Here is a 15,510-nt window from a genome sequence, read left to right as displayed (position 1 = left end):
TTGGCAACCGGCAGCAGTGAGAAGACAGTAGAAGGAGTATCAGACAGTTAACGGGACCTCGGGAAGGCGGCTGCAGGAGGTCTCAGGTGCTCTCTGCCGTTTAAACGCCTGAGCCCTTCACAGGACAATCGTGTCCATTGCAGTGGCGCTGATGTGGGAAAATACCTGGCTCCCGTGGCCTCGGTCTCCCAGGTGGTTCAAAGCGCCCATCCCCGTTGTGTTTGGGCTCCCGGCCGCCGCTGGCAGAGCAGCCCCACGGGCTGGGACGGGGGCTGCCACTGCCCCCCAGCACTGCTGTGGCCCCGTTTGTGCGCTTTGCCCGCGGGCTGGGGCGGCCCGGAGGGGGCCGGGGATGCTCCGAGAGGCTCCGTGAGGAGCCGGGAGAGAAGTGGGTCCAGCGAGGTGACCACTCCTTGTCCCATGGGCTGGGAGTACTTCTGCTCCCGGATCAGATCTCTTTTAAGTTTGTCGTGAGCCTGCTTCTTCTGCCAACGCAAAAGACAGCAAAGATCAAATATTTGTAGAAGTCAAGTTTTGTGTTGTTTCGGGCTTATATACCCAGAATTCTGCGAGCGGACTTTTTCCGTGGTCTGTGTCTTGGCAGCATTTTGTCCCCATTGGGGACAAAAAAAGTGCTTCGGTGACTAAACGCGCTCTTACCGGAGTCACTTTGAAGCAGAGTTTAAGCTCACTGGTGACTTGAAGCACCCGCACTGAACGGCCACTTGTACTCCGTGGAGAGCACGCCCGAGGCTCCCTGAGGGCTGAGCCACATGGCCCAGCTGCAGCTGCAACACCTTACGAGGAGAAGCGGCCCGTGAAACAGAGAGCACAGAAATCTAAATGTACCCTTTTCCTTTTTTTTTTTTTTTTTTTTTTTTTTAATTTTTAATTGAGGGCACGTGTTGCCCATAATTCAATCAATTAAGCAATTGCAGTAAATCAGTGGGATAAATACAAATAGGCAGGGTTAGCAATAAGAATAGGCTAGGAGTGGGGTTAAAAGCTGGGACAGCGTCACCTGGAGAATCAGGATGTGTGGTAGAAACCAGCTGGTAAGAGCATTTCCCCCTCCCCCTTATGAGTCTTCTCTAAGGTCCCTTGGTGACGGTGTTGGCCAGCACAGCACCGTACCTGTGACAGGGATGCTGAGAAGGTGGGGAGGAAGGCAGAAGGGGGAGGTGGGAGGGTGACTGGTTAGAGCAAAGCTGGCCGCGGTGTGAGGGCTGAGTGCAGGAGCCCTCAGGAGAGGAAGGCCATGGGATGACCGCGGTAACTGCTCCAGGATCGCAGTCCAAGGGTGGCTGGATGCCTTTCGCTGCTGGTGGCCCCCTCGGCCTGCACAGCCCCAGGGTCTACCTGTCCCTTGCAATCCCATCTGCATGTGGTTCTCAATGGGTCTAAAGTAGCTGGGCAGGTAGCCTGTAGCCCTCGCTGTGGCCGCTGTCGGTCCCGGCTGGAGGGAATGCCTCCCCGGGACCCGCCGTGCCGTCTTTTCCCTCAGGTGCCGGGGCGCTGCCTCTTAGACCCCGAGTCTCTCCACAGAGCTCGCCTGTGGATGGCAGTGCAGCCCCGGCTCTCTGGGGGTATCCAGGGTATAAATCTGAAGGGGTTAGAGGGGACCTGAGGGGGTGTTGGGGGAGTGGGCAGGAGCCACACCATGAGGGCTGGGGAAGGAGCGCAAGGGCTGCCCGCTAGAGCCTGAAAGAGCAGAAGTGCCCTGATCGCAACCCTAAGGAGGGTGAGGCCCATGAAACCCATCCCTGGAGGGGACCCTTGTGGACGGCACGCAGGGGCGAGCTGGCACAGTCGAGGCACAGCAGGCTTACTTAAAAATCATGCAAATACTTCCGTAAAACGGCTTAAAGCGGCAGAAGGACAAGTCCTACGGGCACCTGGGCGTCCCGGGGGACACAGCGGTTCGGGAAAGGCATGCGTCAATTTAGCCCTGGTGTTGACTTAAGCGAAAGTACTAAGCCATTCCTAAACCTAAGTCAATACAGACTTAAGCCAAAATTGTTATTAACGAGCTCTAATCTGATTTAAGAGCCTCCGAGCGAGCCGTGTCTACACGACGCGCGTTGCCTTGCGCTGCGCTCCGCGGTGCCCGGTCCCGGGGGGGGCCGCAGCCGGGGCAGCGGGAGGGGTCGGGCTAATGCAGCCCCGGGGAGGAGGAAGGCGGGATTCGGGGAGAGCCGGGCCGCCGTGATTTGGGCTGACCGGCGAGCTCCCTCCGCGGGATAACTTCTTAAAACTGTACCCAGTTCGGCTGCTCTGGGGCGACTGGGGTCTGTGCAAGCGCCTCCGGGCCGGGGCTGCCGGGACCCCTCTGCCGTGCCCGCCCGGGGGTAGTGCCGGGCGCCAGCAGCTCCGCTCGCTCCGAGAGGGACATGCCAGTGCATTTCTTCTCCCGTCCCAATGGGGCAGTTGAGCCCTCCACTCCACCCCTCACTGGGGGCCTTTCTTTTCTTCCCCACCAGCTTTGAGCAGCGCTGTTTCAGATTGGCCTTTTTATGTTTGATATAAAGAATAGTTGTTGGCCAATTCCATCTTTTCATCGCTGCTCTCCAGGCCCGGGTCCAAGCGGCTTGTCAGATGCTCATTAACTCCCCCTTTGGCTCTTTCCAGTGTGTCTCCTAAGCTCATTGTGCCAAGAACTAGCGCTTCTTTCTCTTTACATGGCTCCCTTTCTCTGCTCCATCAGGGAGACAAATTACTTTCCAAAAGGGATCGCCAGGGATGGTTTAATGAGAATTTCTCCAGCGCTGGCCGTGGAAATCAATGTAGTTAACATTCGGTGCACTTAATTGGACTTTTCTCTTCTGCCTCCTTCAAAAAAACTCTGAAGCTATCCTGTTAATCTCTCATTTGTAATCAATTGTGTTGACTAAACAAAAGTCTAGGTCGTCCTTTCTTCCTGTCCCAGACAATCCTTTGTTGCCTCTAAATGCCTCATTCTTGAGTGCTCCTGGTCGTGTAGATGGGTCCGATTTTTGACAGTTCATTATTGCGCTTTTGTCCATTTAATCTCCCTCGCTGTGTTTTGCATGTGCATGCCTTAATGAGCTCCGTTGGCAATTAACATGTTTCTAGCAGCAAACTGGTTGCTCAGACGTTTGGAGAGCGGAGTGCAGGGAAAAGGGCAACGCAGCTGCCTGTAGGTTGGTCGCTTCCCGGTGCCCGGCGCGGTGCCGGGACGCACCTGGGAGCCGCCCGGTCCCGGGGAAGCGCCGGGCCGGGCCGGGCCGGGCCGGGCGGGCCGAGGGGGAAGCACGGAGGCGCTGGCACGTCGCTCTCTGCGCAGAGGCACCTCTAACCCTCCCCCCGAGGCACCGGCACCGCTCAATCTGTTGTGTGCGCGGCTGCGGCGCCGGGAAAGGGGTTTTTGTGCGGGTTTTGTGTTATTGAGGCTTGCTGGCAAGAGTGCCGAAGTGTGAGCAGTCGTGGACAGCAGAAACATCTTGTGAGGGAGAAGATAATTGGAGTCTCTGGCGTGTGTGTGTCTGACAGAGCCGCCCCTCCCCCGCGATCTGCGGCTTGTGTGTGCCGGGATCCGGGCGAGAGCCGGGGGGGGTCCGGGGCCGGCCGGTGGCGAGCGCGGTGCCGCGGCCCCTTCCCGGTACGTCCGAGATCGGGGGAAGCCGGAGCGACAGCCGGTCCGGGGAGGGCTGCCCACCGCCCCCCAGCAAGGGCCAGGGGACCAAGCCCACCAGCGGCGGCGGACACGGCACTTCAGGGTGCCCCTAAGATGCCCTTAGCCGTGACGGGGATGCCGCCCTCTGCCCAGACGGCTCTGTAAACAACGCCGCTTTTTATAAAAAATGCGATAAGAACGCGCTGCCTTAATTCCCTTCTTGGGAGTAGGTTTCGCACTGCTCTCGCCCATCAGGAGAGCTGAGGAAGCAGCCTGCGCGCTGTCTGTGGTGCCCGCAGCCGCGCCTGGCTCCCGCTTTCGGCTCCCGGCTGGCAGCCCAGACCTCTTCCCGGCGCCCGAGGTGCGGAGGAAGCGGTGCTTCCCCCGGACCTGGCAGCGGGAGACACCCCTCGGGATGCGCGCAGCCCGTTCCCGTCCTCCGGGACCTCGTCCTGCCATGGCCTCCCCCGACACAGTGTCCTCACGGAGAGAGGGGGTCCCTCCCGCTGTCCCCGGCCCGTGGGTTGTCCCGCCCCGTCTGTCGCCAGGCTCGGCTCCCGCCTGCCGGGGGTTGAGCCGCAGCCCCTTCACTTGCCGCAGCCCCTTCACGGGACCGTCTTCCCCTGGCAGGGTTTCCGGAGCCGTGACTTATCGGTGTCGGGGTTTGCATTTTTTTTTTTCCTTTGAAATTTTTTCCTTTTAACCTAAAACTCTCCCAGGTTTGTTTGTTGTTTTTGGTTTTTGTTTTTTTTTTTTTTTTTCTTTTTTTGTTTGGTTTTGGTTTTTTTTTTTTTTTTAGTAAATTTGGTCGTGATCCTTGCCCGCTGCCCGGATCACTGGACATTCTTTTTCGCTCCTCAAGCAGTCAAAACGCTGTTTCACACACTGGAAAATGCAAACCCCGAGAAACTCTAAAATCGCCCCGTCTCTACAGCAGGAGCGCGGGGCCCGGAGCCCCGGCCCCAGCCCCCACCCCACTCCTTGGAGAACATCGCAGCCTAATAATGAATCCAGAAACCCGGAGCGAGGGGTTGACTCCCGTTCCTGCGCTCGGCGGCGAGCTGTGCTCGTCCTCGCCTCCCTCTATTTAACCACTCAATTAAGCGGAGAAAGGTGAGCTCCCCATTACGCCGTCCCCAGGCATTTCGGTGCCTCTCTCGTTCCCCTCTTCATTGGCAAGCCCGGCCCGAGCAGCACGCACACGCCCGGCCTCCTCAATCTCCTTTCTCCGCTAGAATAATATTGTTCCTAACGACGTGGCCGGAATAGACACTTGCGTATTAAAAGTGAGGGAGGGGGGGAGATGAGAAGGGAATATTTAGTGTAATCCAAGTGCTTGATTATCCATATTCTGATCACAAAGAGTTTCTGAGGCCTGCTGGGAGTGATTAGATTAATGTAATGCGGTTTGAAGGGTCTGTGTTTTCTCTCTTAATTTGGGTCATTACTCGGAAAGCAAGCGTGAGATCATTTTATCTGCATGCAAGGAAAGATAGTCATTCAGGAGCGGTTTAAACACGCCGTAATGAACCGACCCCGAAAAGCGGCGCTGGGAAACTCCGAGCCGCCCTTCGCGCTGCCGGTCGGGGCCGCGCAGCCCCGCCGGGGGTCCTGCCAGGGCTCTGACCCCGTTCCGGAGGGTGGCAGCAGCCCTCTGAAGCCGCCCGGCTCCCTCCCGCCCCGGTTTTGCTCCTCTGATGCTCACGGCGCTCAGCGGGCCCTGGAGCGGCAGGGCCCGGCTCCCGCAAGCCGCGCTCAGCTCGCACGGGGGGATGGCGCCGTGCAGCCCGGTCCCCGCTCGGGCCGGGGCCCAGGTGGGAAATGAGACACCTGCGAAGGGCCGGTTTATTGTCCCGTGATAGATATAGATATAGATATATTCCTCACTTATTCGAGCGTACATTTAAAATGGAGATTTACAGACACGTATAAAGAGCGCTGTCCTGGCGCCGGGCGGGGGGCGGCCAGCCCGGCCCGTCCTGGCCCGCTCCGGCGGCACAACGCGCCATTAAATAAGATTCCTCTTATATACAACTGCGGCTCGGGGTCGCTTGCTACCGGCGGCTGAGCTCGCTGGAAAAAGGACAGAGAAGCGAAGGCTGGTTTGGATAAATAGTGCTGGCCTGGTTGAGCAGGTCCGAGTGTGGCGGCGCGCCGGGCCCTTAGCTCTGCCCGCTGCGCCCAGGGTCCCGCGGCGGAGGAGCGCTGGAGACGCTGTCGTGCAACTTTCGGACGTGCTTCTTTAAATCAAAGTTTCTGCAAAATCCTTTCCCGCAAGTGACACACGTAAAGGGCTTCTTGTCATTGTGGGTGTGCATGTGGAAAGTCAAGTTATAGATCTGGTGGAAGGCTTTGTTGCAAATGGTGCACTTGTACTGCTTCTCTCCGCTGTGGGTCAGCTTGTGGTTCTTGTAGTTGCCTGCGAAAGAGGAAGAAGATGGAAAAGGGAGTTACCCGAGGGTGCCCCGGCCGCACGGTGCACAGGTAAGGGGGGCATAAGGAAGTGTCTCCACCCGCACCCCCGTCCCACTTGTCAAACTCGGTCCTCGTCAGCGCGGAGCAGCGCGCAACTGGCACGGCACAAATGAGAGGCAGGGTCAACCCGCTGACCCGCGGCAAACGGAGGGCTCTGGATTAGGACCAAGGCCCGGCACCTTTCATTTAAGAAGCATTTAGGGGGAACCGTCAGCACTGCCCGGCGATGCGGCCCAGCTTAGAGGGAAAGTAATTGGGAGCGGCGGCGGATCTGCCCGCGCCCCTCGCTTTCCGCAGCCGGGCAGGGCTCGCCGCGTTTAATCCTCGCTAATGATGGACGAGGGCCCCGACGCGTCCCGGCTCAGCTCACCTTTCTGGTGGAAGCCCTTGCCGCAGAACTCGCAGACGAAGGGCTTGTAGCCGGCGTGGATGCGGATGTGGGTGTTGAGCGTGGAGCTCCTGTTGAACGCCTTTCCGCACTGGTTGCACTTGTGGGGTTTCTCCTGCACCGGGGTGCGAGAGGCCCGTCAGTGGGGGCTGCGCGGAGAGCAGGGGCGGCCGCCGCCTCCCGCCACCCGGCCGCCCCCCACCTACCTGGGTGTGGATGATTTTGTGCCGGCACAGGGTGCTGGCCTGGCGGAAGCCCTTCCCGCAGACCTTGCAGACGAAAGGCCGGGCCCCCGTGTGCACCGGCATGTGGCGGGTGAGGTTGTAGTGCGCGTTGAACACCTGCGGGGAAGCGCCGGGAAGGCGAGGTCAGGCACGGCCCCGCCGCCGCCGCCGCCCACGGTTCCCCCACCCGATGCCGGCGCCCCCCTTACCTTGCCGCAGACCTCGCAGGTAAAGTTTTTGGGCTTGCCCTCCGCCGCCCCGCCGCCGCCGCCCCCCATCTTGGCGTGGCCCTTGGGGGGGCCGCCGCGCTCCGCCGCCGCCGCCTCCTTCATCACCTGGTCCAGGTGTCCCGGCAGCCGCTCCTTGTGGGCGAAGGGAGGCGGCGGCGGCAGCTTCTCGGCCGCCAGCCCTGCCAGCTTGGCGTTCTCCAGCAGGAAAAGCTTCTGGTGGGCCGAGAGCCCCCCCGGCGACGGGGCGCCCAGCAGGCCGGCCGGGAAGAGCTGTCCGTGCAGGAGGTCGGCCGGGTGGTACGCGGCGTCCAGGTAGTTGAAGTAGTAGAGGGAGCGGGGGGCAGCCGGAACGGCCCCTGCCTGGTGGATGACCTGCGGCTTGATGAGCCGGCCGCTGGGCTGGCCCAGGGCGAGCTCTGCCTTGCAGCAAACGCCGCAGTTGGCTTTGCAGAGCCCCGCACCGCCCCGCAGGCTGCTCTTCCACAGCTCCGAGTAGTTGAGAGTCTTGGAAGGCAGCTCGTAGCCCAGAGGCGGGATGGGGATCACGCAGGGCAGGGGCGAGCACAGGCTCAGCGGCTTCTTGCCTGGCTCCGGCCCCGGCCCGCCGTGCCGCTCCTCGAAGGCCGGCTTGGGCTCCGACGTCTTTGCCATGATCCTTTCGATGGAGAAGGCCAGGGTCTTGGAGGGGTTAGCGGTGGCGGCTCTGCCGTCGTGCCGGGGGCAGGAGGAAGGCATGACCGTCTCCAGCGACCCCGGGCTCGCCATGTCGCTCCGCCGTGCGGGAACTTGGTGTGAGCAGCGACTCGCTCCCGCGCTCGGCTCTGCATTCCAGAAAAGCCAGGAGACAAATCAATTTAATAAGCACCTTGTTCTCCCCCCACCCCACCCCCCACCGGCACCCCCTCCCTATTTACATTCAAATGAACATATTCAAGAACAATGGCACGTAGGGTACCAGATTACTGCTCATTAAGCGGAACACGCTAAAGTAACATGCAAGCTAGACCTTGTTAGTATTTAGAAAAAAAAAAAAAAAAAAAAGGAAAGAAAAAGAAAACCCTTCCCCAGCCCAATGCCACCCAGCCGAGCCCCACCGATGGCCACGGTCCGGGAAATGCGGGAGCAGGGGCGGGGGGGCACGGCGAGGGGCGGCGGGGCTCGCCTTGGGACCACTTACCTTTGCCCAGCTCCGGCGAGACTCATCCAAGCAGCGCAGCGTGGCCACAGTCACATTTTGATAGCAAACATCTTCCCGAGCGTCAGATCACGGTCTCGAACATTTAAAGCTGACATCATATGAAGTCACTTTGAGCAGAATGACATGGGGATGCCACCATGGATCTTCCCCAAGCCGAGGCGCCGGGCTGGAGCGCGGTGGGTTGGGGCAGAGAGAGGAAGACGAGCCCCCCCTCTCCACGCACAATTTCCTTCCAGTTTAAGACGCACAAATCGCTCGTGTGCGAGCTGGGTTTTTCCTCTCTCTCTCCCTTCTTAAAAAGCAACTTGCAAAGCAGAGGAATCGTTTTGCATGTGGCAAATTAGAAGGCAAGTGCGATTCACAAGTTGGGTGGAAAAGAGTGCTCCAGTTCTTGCTGGGGTTAGAAGAGCCACTCCGAATGAGCGTGAGGATTTTTTTTTCTTCTTCTTCCTTTTTTTTTTTTTTTTTTTTTTAAGAAGGGGGAGAATGATTTTTTTTTTCTAAAGCAACTACCACGCAACCATGCTCGAGTTATTTTGGCAACCCATCTGCAATCAGCTCCGTTGCAACCGAGCTGGAAGATAATTAATAAATTGTCACTTATCTGCGAGCCTCTCCAGCATGTATAAATTAATAGCCAACCCATTAATTAGGACAGTGTATTAATGTTAATTAAACTAAGTTTAATTCTAGCCCTCTCCCCTCTCAGGGTAACTGGTGATTAGCCTTAAATAAATGCGGAGGGAGTCGTGTCCAGGACTTGCTTTCGCTTCTGAAAAAAAAAAAAAAATTAAAAATAATAATAAAAAAGACCCGTGCTCAGCGAAGGGAAGTTCTGCAAGTTGTCACCCCCTAAAGGTATCCGCTGCCCCGGGGGGCACTCGGCGACTCCCCCTTGCCCTTGTAGCCCTTGTCCTGCCCCCCCCCACCCCCCCCACTTCCCCCAGCACTTTCTTCTTCCCCCTTTCCCCCCCGCCCCCCCAGATAGGCGAGGCTACATTATAGCGCCTGGATGCCGGGGTTTCTTTCCTTCCTCTCTCTAATTAAAACACCGTGATGCGGGAGGGGAGGATTTGCAGAAACCTCAGATGCGAGGACGCGGTAATTGAGAGAGTCCCGCGTACACCTGTCTGGGGGGGCCCGGCTGCAGGGCAGCACCCCCGGGCTCTGATTAGCCGCCCCGTCCCTCGCCGGGGCTATTCAGCCGAACCAATTTTCCCCCGGCGATTCAGGGCGCTCAATTCTCTTTCACTTGTAGCCACTATAGCGCTGCGTGGAACCTGGTTTTGTGTGTTTCTAAAATAAAGGGGAGGATTATCCGGGGGAGAGGGGGGGGGGAGCGAAGGGTTTAGATTGAGCCTGGCCAGAGGTAAAGCAAGCAATGAAAAGGCCCCTATATATATTTTTTTTTCCCCCTCCCTCGCGCGTCTAAGAAAGTTTAGAGGAATTCGGGGGTTTTGTGCGGCGCTGACAAAGCCGCGCCTCCTCTCCCCGGCGGGACAGCTCGCCGGCGGCTGTTTGCAGACAGACTTTTTCACCTGCGAACCACAACACGCTCCAGAAACAAACTTTAAAAGCGGCGGCCGTCCCGGGCTGCCTGCGGGCAGAGGGGAGCGCCCACCCCGGGGGGACACCCCGGCTGGAACATCAGGTGCTGGCGTCCGCCCAGCCCTGCCCGCCCGCATCGGACGGGTCAGCGGGCAAGGGAGCGGCGGAACCGTCCCGCTTCCGTGGGAGAGGCTGGGACGGGACCGCGGAGAACCACAGAAGCCGTGCCCGGTGTCTGGGCTGCGGGAGAGCCCGGCTGAGCCCCGGGGAGGCACGACGCGCTTGAGCCGCGGTGCCCGCCCAGCCCGCGCCTCCTCCGGGCAGCGGGAGCGGGCGGGCGGCGGCTGCGCTGGGCTGGGCTCCGCTCACTCCCGGTGCTCGCCGGCTTTAGCGAAGTATTTAATTAGCCTCCACAAACTTCTTTTCCTCGCCTGCAGATTATACTGAGTGGAGGGTTGGGAACTATTTTACACCTTGCCACTCACATGTTAATTAATCTCTATCTAACCCTAATTGCAGTTTATTCAAGCACCGCTCAAACAGCTCACCCACACAATAAACACTGGGGCTGCTTTTATCCATATTACTCCCCGCTCACACGTTGAGTAATTAACTCCAGTACCAACTAATAGTGCAAACAAATATTTTCTGTAAACGAGATGATTTCGGGCAGGATAAAAGAAGGGCTGCGGAGCCGGGACCGGGAGCTCTCTGCCAGCTTCCCCGAGCCGCCCTCGTCCTTGCCGGGGTGTTGGCTGAACCGGGTCTCTCTTTCCCTCCTTCCCTGGCCAAGGGGACAGCTGGCGGCTCGCCGCTGCGCACCCAGCGCCCTGCTCGGGGCAGAGGGTCCCGCAGGCCTCGGGGCTCCTGGGGGCGAGGAGAGGCAGGGGGGCCCTTGCGGAGCCCCGGGGCTGCCTCCTTCCTGCAGCCCGGAGAAGCTCCCGTGCATCCCGAGGCCGGGTACCGGCTCGGGCCGTGCCGCTGCCTCCCGGCCAGCTCGAAACCGGGTGCCGCACGCCTTACGCATCAGGGCATGGAGATCCCAGCTAAGACCCGGGCATCAGAGCTCTGTATTTTAATTGAAATCGCAGGTTTAGGCACAGCTGGAGGCCGTCTCTATCGATTCGACTTCTGCTGTTCCGGCGAGCATATTACAACTGACTGACTTTGAGACAGCTGCCCCAGCCCCACCGCCGAGCCCGAGCCCCTCTGCTGCCGGGGTGCCAGCGGGAGGGGTGGGTCTGGGGGGGCCGAGCGGCCCAGCCCGGCTTTGGGAGGCAGCAGCGCCTGCACGTCGGGCGCGCAGCGGGCTCCCGGCTCGGCCCCGCGTTCCGCCTCTCCCGTGGAGGCACTTCTCCCGTGGGGTTTTAATCCTTCACCCCCGACATTTCGAGGGAGAAATGGTTTGCGGATTTTTCCCAAGAAGGCGCACGCCGCAAAGACGTTCCCACTGCGGACGCGATCGCTTCTGCGGTTATTTTTACGCTGCTGCCTCCCCAGCAAAACGAGTGCGGGGCCCGGGCGGGACTCGCGGGGTCCCCCGGGGCCCCTCCAGCGCCCGCTCCCCTCGGGGGTCCCGGGCGCGCCCGGCAGCCCCAGCCCCGAGCGCTCCCCGGCCGCTGACATCGAAAACCGGTGCGGGTTCCCCTTTCGCCCCCCGACACCAAGCCCCGCTTGCTGAGGGGCTCCCGGGGACGCGTCCCGGGTGGGTCCCAGGCGGGCGGGCCCCGCAGGCTCGGCCCGGCTCCCCGCGTCCGTCGGGCCGCCTCCGCCCCGGCAGTCGGCACTGGGCATTTCTGGTCCACTGGAAGATAACTTAGGATCCTCCTAGTTATTTAACTTGGCAGCTGCTTAAACTCCGCAGTGGAAGCTGCCGAAAGTTATTAGCATTATGCTTCAATTTCCCCGAAATGGTGGCTTTGATTTCCACGCTGCTTTGCTTTCTGTAGGTATTTTTCTAAATACTTTTTTCCCCCAGTTCTTTTCCCTATTCTTTTTTAATGGAAGGTGATGGACGCCCGGGTGAGCCACCAGCCCAGGCAGTTTGGATGGAGCTGTCTTTGTGAGCCAGGGTGGGGGAGCAGCTTTTTCTGTGGCTTTGCAGCTTTGTGCAAGGGTGCGCTGGAGGGGCCCAGGGTTGGGCTGGGAGAAAGGCTGGGCTGCGGTGCTGCCCGGCCCTGGCCCCACCGTGCTGGATTTGGGTCCCTCTCCGTGCAAGGCAGCAATCACGACCCCAAAGAGTCAGCCCAGGGATGCTCCCAAGGTGTTTGGCCGCAAGTCAGTTTGCAGTGGTCAGAGACCGTTTGGACAAATTAATGAGCAATGAACAGAGAAGTCAGGATAACAAAGTTTGGGGTAGAGGTGAAGTGAGGGTTGTTAGCCATGTGAATTTTTCAGGTTATTCCTTTGAAACTGCGATGATACTTGGTCCACGGGAGCAGTACCCCTGCAGCTCTGTGTGCCTCAGTCCCCACGGGCAGTCCATCCTCTTCTGCAGGGCCCATAGCACTGGTGGGGTGACCCTGCTTCCCTTCACCCCATGGACACTGCCTCACTGGAGCAGGAACAGTGGCTGGCAAGGCCACCTTGGATGGAGCAGTGGCTTTGAGACCCTCCAGAGTATTTTTTCATTCCTTTTATTGAGATAGGTACATTACTGCCTAACTGTATTTTATTTATATATATATATATATATATATATATATATATATATATTTAAATTTTTTATTTGGGAGCTAAGTTTTTGGAGCACTGTACAGGTTCCAGAGGAAGTGTGGTTAGTGGGATATTGGAAGCAAACTGGCTCAGAGTCCTTGCATGGCTGTACTGGTCTATATTGTCAGTGATGGAAGGAGTAACATCGACATTTCCAACCTGAATCCAATTTTAAAAGCTGGTATCTGACCTGCTTCTAAAACCGTTTGAAATCTAGTCCCACTGCAAAGCAACCGGCAGGGCACCGTGGCAGGAGCTGCACAGAGTGCCTCGATGGCAATCAAATGGGCTTATGTAATTCTAAAAATGGCAACTCCTTACTTGCCACATCTCTTTCTGTCTGTGCGGAGAGTCCTGCAGAGCTGCCAAACAGAAGCAATTGAATGAACTCTTTTCCCGGCTCATTCCTCCTTCCGCAGCTCGGAGAAAGTGAGCCAGAGCCTATTCTAGTTTGCCTGTCAACAGGAATGGTAACTAACGGCTCGATCCCAGCCAGGCTTTATGCCCCAAAAACGCTGCCTGCCTGCCTGTGAGGAGCAGAGAGAGACATCAGGAGGGAAATCTAGTCCCTGGTGTGAGACTGGTCTAGCCCAGGAGGCAGGTGAGGAGTCGCTGGAATCCACACCATGTCCAAAGCCAACCTGTCCAGTAATGCAAGGAAGAAATTGTTGAAGGGGTGAGCTGCTATTCTCCATCTTTATTGTCAGAAATATTCATCCTTCGCATTGCAGTAATGGAGCAATGCTGCTTTTCATTTCTGAACACTGAAACTGAAAGATGTTCCTTCTTAATGTTTTGAAATGTTGTACTTTTTTTTTTTTTTTTGAAAGAGTGGGAGCTTTTAAGTTTTCCTGGGTTTGTAGGGGTTTTTTCCCCTTATTTTCTATTTAGGAGAAAAGGTGGGAGGAAGTAGAGAAGGAGAATATAATGGGGGGATGGCCTTGTTCTCACTTTCCTACTGAAAACGTTTCAGGAAAAGGAACAAAAAACAGTGAAAATGGGTAGAAGCCCACTTCAGTTTCATGTTCCTATTCCTTCCTTTTTTTTTTTTTTTCGCTTGAAAGAAGGAAGGCCAAAAAAGTAAGTGGGACAAACTCCACATGTTTTGAATTATTCTCCCCTTAATGAGATAGAAAAACATCTCATTTTCAAAATTACTTCCTTTTTCCATGAAGAAAATCAAATAAAGAAAAAATCCTTCCAAAACCAATCCTTCTACTTCCACTCACTCCTCACTCAGTGCTGTCCAGTCTTTCTGGCTATGCCATGCCAGGTTGTTTGGGATTTGTATTTGCCATTGTCTGAACTGTTGTCACAGGTGCTGTTATGTGCTGCACAGCTGGACTCCATGGGCTGCGTGGTCTGGAGGTGGCAGCACCTTGTCCCCTTCCTCTGGGCTGTGTGGGACTGGCTGGACTGCAGCATCCCTGTCCCTCATGGTGGCTAAGTCAGAGACAGCCTGGCAAGGCTCCCAGACTGACAAGTGAAAGTGTTGCTGTGCTGCTTGGGCACAAGAAATGGGTTGATTCATGAAGACATGATCTAGAAAAGCCACAAAAAATCCCCCCAACAAAGGGAGCCCAAACTAAAAATCCAGACCTAGTTACTGGAGGAAAAAACTTCAATGCACAACCCAAGTGTTTCCTGAATGTTCAAGAACACCCACAAATTACGTAAAAATAGATTATAATTTATTTATTTTATTTAATGATGAGTCTAAATTGCGATTTTGGAGTGGGGGTGGGGCTGGAGATAGTGATATTGAAAAAAACAGTTGTGCAAAAAGCTGGGGCAAGTCATCAGCCCTGGGCACAGAGGAGCTGCTTCAGCTCTTCCTCACAAAACACAGAGCAGTGCAGAACCCACCAGGAGCTCTGACACTTCTTGGATAAGATTAACAGGGCAACTGTTTCTCCATGGGGAGCTCTAGGCTTTGGTCCCACAGTCAGTGGATGAGGCTGGTGCTGCATGGCCATGGCCAGTTTGTGCAGGAGGGTCTGGCTCAACAATTCCTGCTTATACACCAAGCACATGATCAAGGGTAGAACTGTCATGGTGAGCCTTAGCTGCCCCTGCTGGGGCATCTTTCCCATCCCCAGAGCTGCTGACTCCCAGAGCTGCTGAACATGGCTATGGGAGATGCTCCTGTCCCTGACATGAGGGTCTGGATGGGCGTGGAGGCTGCCACATCTCTGCCTCCGATGTAAAACCAAACCCGCAATCTTTGCCTGTTTAGCTGGATAGAAAAATACCTTTCCTGTTACCAGAGTTCATCACCACCATGTTCACTACCAGACTTTGAGCTATTTATCTCCTCCTACCTCCCTTCCAGTGCGTGCTTCTCGTCTCCAGCTGACAGCCTGGGACAGCCCTGACGTCGGCTGCTCGTGGAGCTCTCTGTGCAGAAAGCCAGTCCTAAACGGTGCGGCCTTTGCTCCCCCAGCTGTCACATCCTCCAGGATCTGCAACAAGTCCTGATTTTACAGACCCCATCTTGACAGTCCCCAATCTGATCTGACCACCTGGTTTGTTTTTGAATCGAGCACTTGAGTCATAACATTTCTGTTTATTTCAACAACTGTATTCCTTGCATAGGAAATGAGCCAAGATGGTCTAAGGCGGGGATAGCGAAGCATGCCATGGCTGTAATTACTTTTGCTCTCCCAATATAAATTTTTACAGTATAATCAAAACCTTATTTTCGTAGCACTGGACTCTGTTATTGACTTAATCTTCTTAAGTGCTCCTATTATTCCAGTGATTTCATCGTTGTATGTTGATTTTAATCTTTTGATCTCCATATTAGCTACTGCCTGTAACTAATTTGTTGCTCAGTGTTTTTCTTTGTTTTGACCTGTGAGGCATTTTCCTCATGGCACACAACTCTGCTGGCAGATTGCATATAATCTCTGCACTTTTTTTCTCCCATATTTTGCATAGTTACAACAAATGCGGGTTTATGACTTGAAATGGAATATGTATCTTTTAGAAAGGCTGAGCAAAATATCACTTCAGGTTTAGCTTGAAAGCCTAAACGTGTTTGATTAAAGGAAATATGCAATACAGCTCACCAGAGAGAGGTGTCACACAGACTTTTT

At 56.3% G+C, this 15,510-nt stretch overlaps 1 protein-coding gene across 1 annotated transcript; it reads right to left on the bottom strand.

Moving 5' to 3' along the window:
- Positions 1 to 5,013: 5,013 nt before the first annotated feature.
- Positions 5,014 to 9,075, bottom strand: FEZF2 (FEZ family zinc finger 2). Its single transcript, XM_021537226.4, has 5 exons — positions 8,129 to 9,075; positions 6,931 to 7,772; positions 6,704 to 6,838; positions 6,480 to 6,612; positions 5,014 to 6,053 (listed from the first exon to the last, which is right to left on the bottom strand). Exons 2-5 carry the CDS (start codon positions 7,714 to 7,716, stop codon positions 5,797 to 5,799), a joined length of 1,311 nt encoding a protein of 436 aa, XP_021392901.1. The 5' UTR covers positions 7,717 to 7,772; positions 8,129 to 9,075; the 3' UTR covers positions 5,014 to 5,796.
- Between the last annotated feature and the right edge of the window lie 6,435 nt (positions 9,076 to 15,510).

Source organism: Lonchura striata, chromosome 12 (assembly GCF_050655825.1).
Source record: "Lonchura striata isolate lonStrDom1 chromosome 12, ASM5065582v1, whole genome shotgun sequence".
In the NCBI taxonomy this organism is placed as follows: domain Eukaryota; kingdom Metazoa; phylum Chordata; class Aves; order Passeriformes; family Estrildidae; genus Lonchura; species Lonchura striata.
This window is presented reverse-complemented; position numbering and strand designations above follow the sequence as displayed.

What these genes read in the sequence shown, in the direction of transcription:
- FEZF2 (XM_021537226.4), bottom strand. Translation starts at nt 7,716, where the DNA reads ATGGCGAGCCCGGGGTCGCTGGAGACGGTCATGCCTTCCTCCTGCCCC. An exon ending in CCTGCGAGGTCTGCGGCAAG is followed by an intron (nt 6,839 to 6,930) that starts GTAAGGGGGGCG and finishes GCTTCCCCGCAG; the next exon opens with GTGTTCAACGCGCACTACAA. An exon ending in ACAAAATCATCCACACCCAG is followed by an intron (nt 6,613 to 6,703) that starts GTAGGTGGGGGG and finishes ACCCCGGTGCAG; the next exon opens with GAGAAACCCCACAAGTGCAA.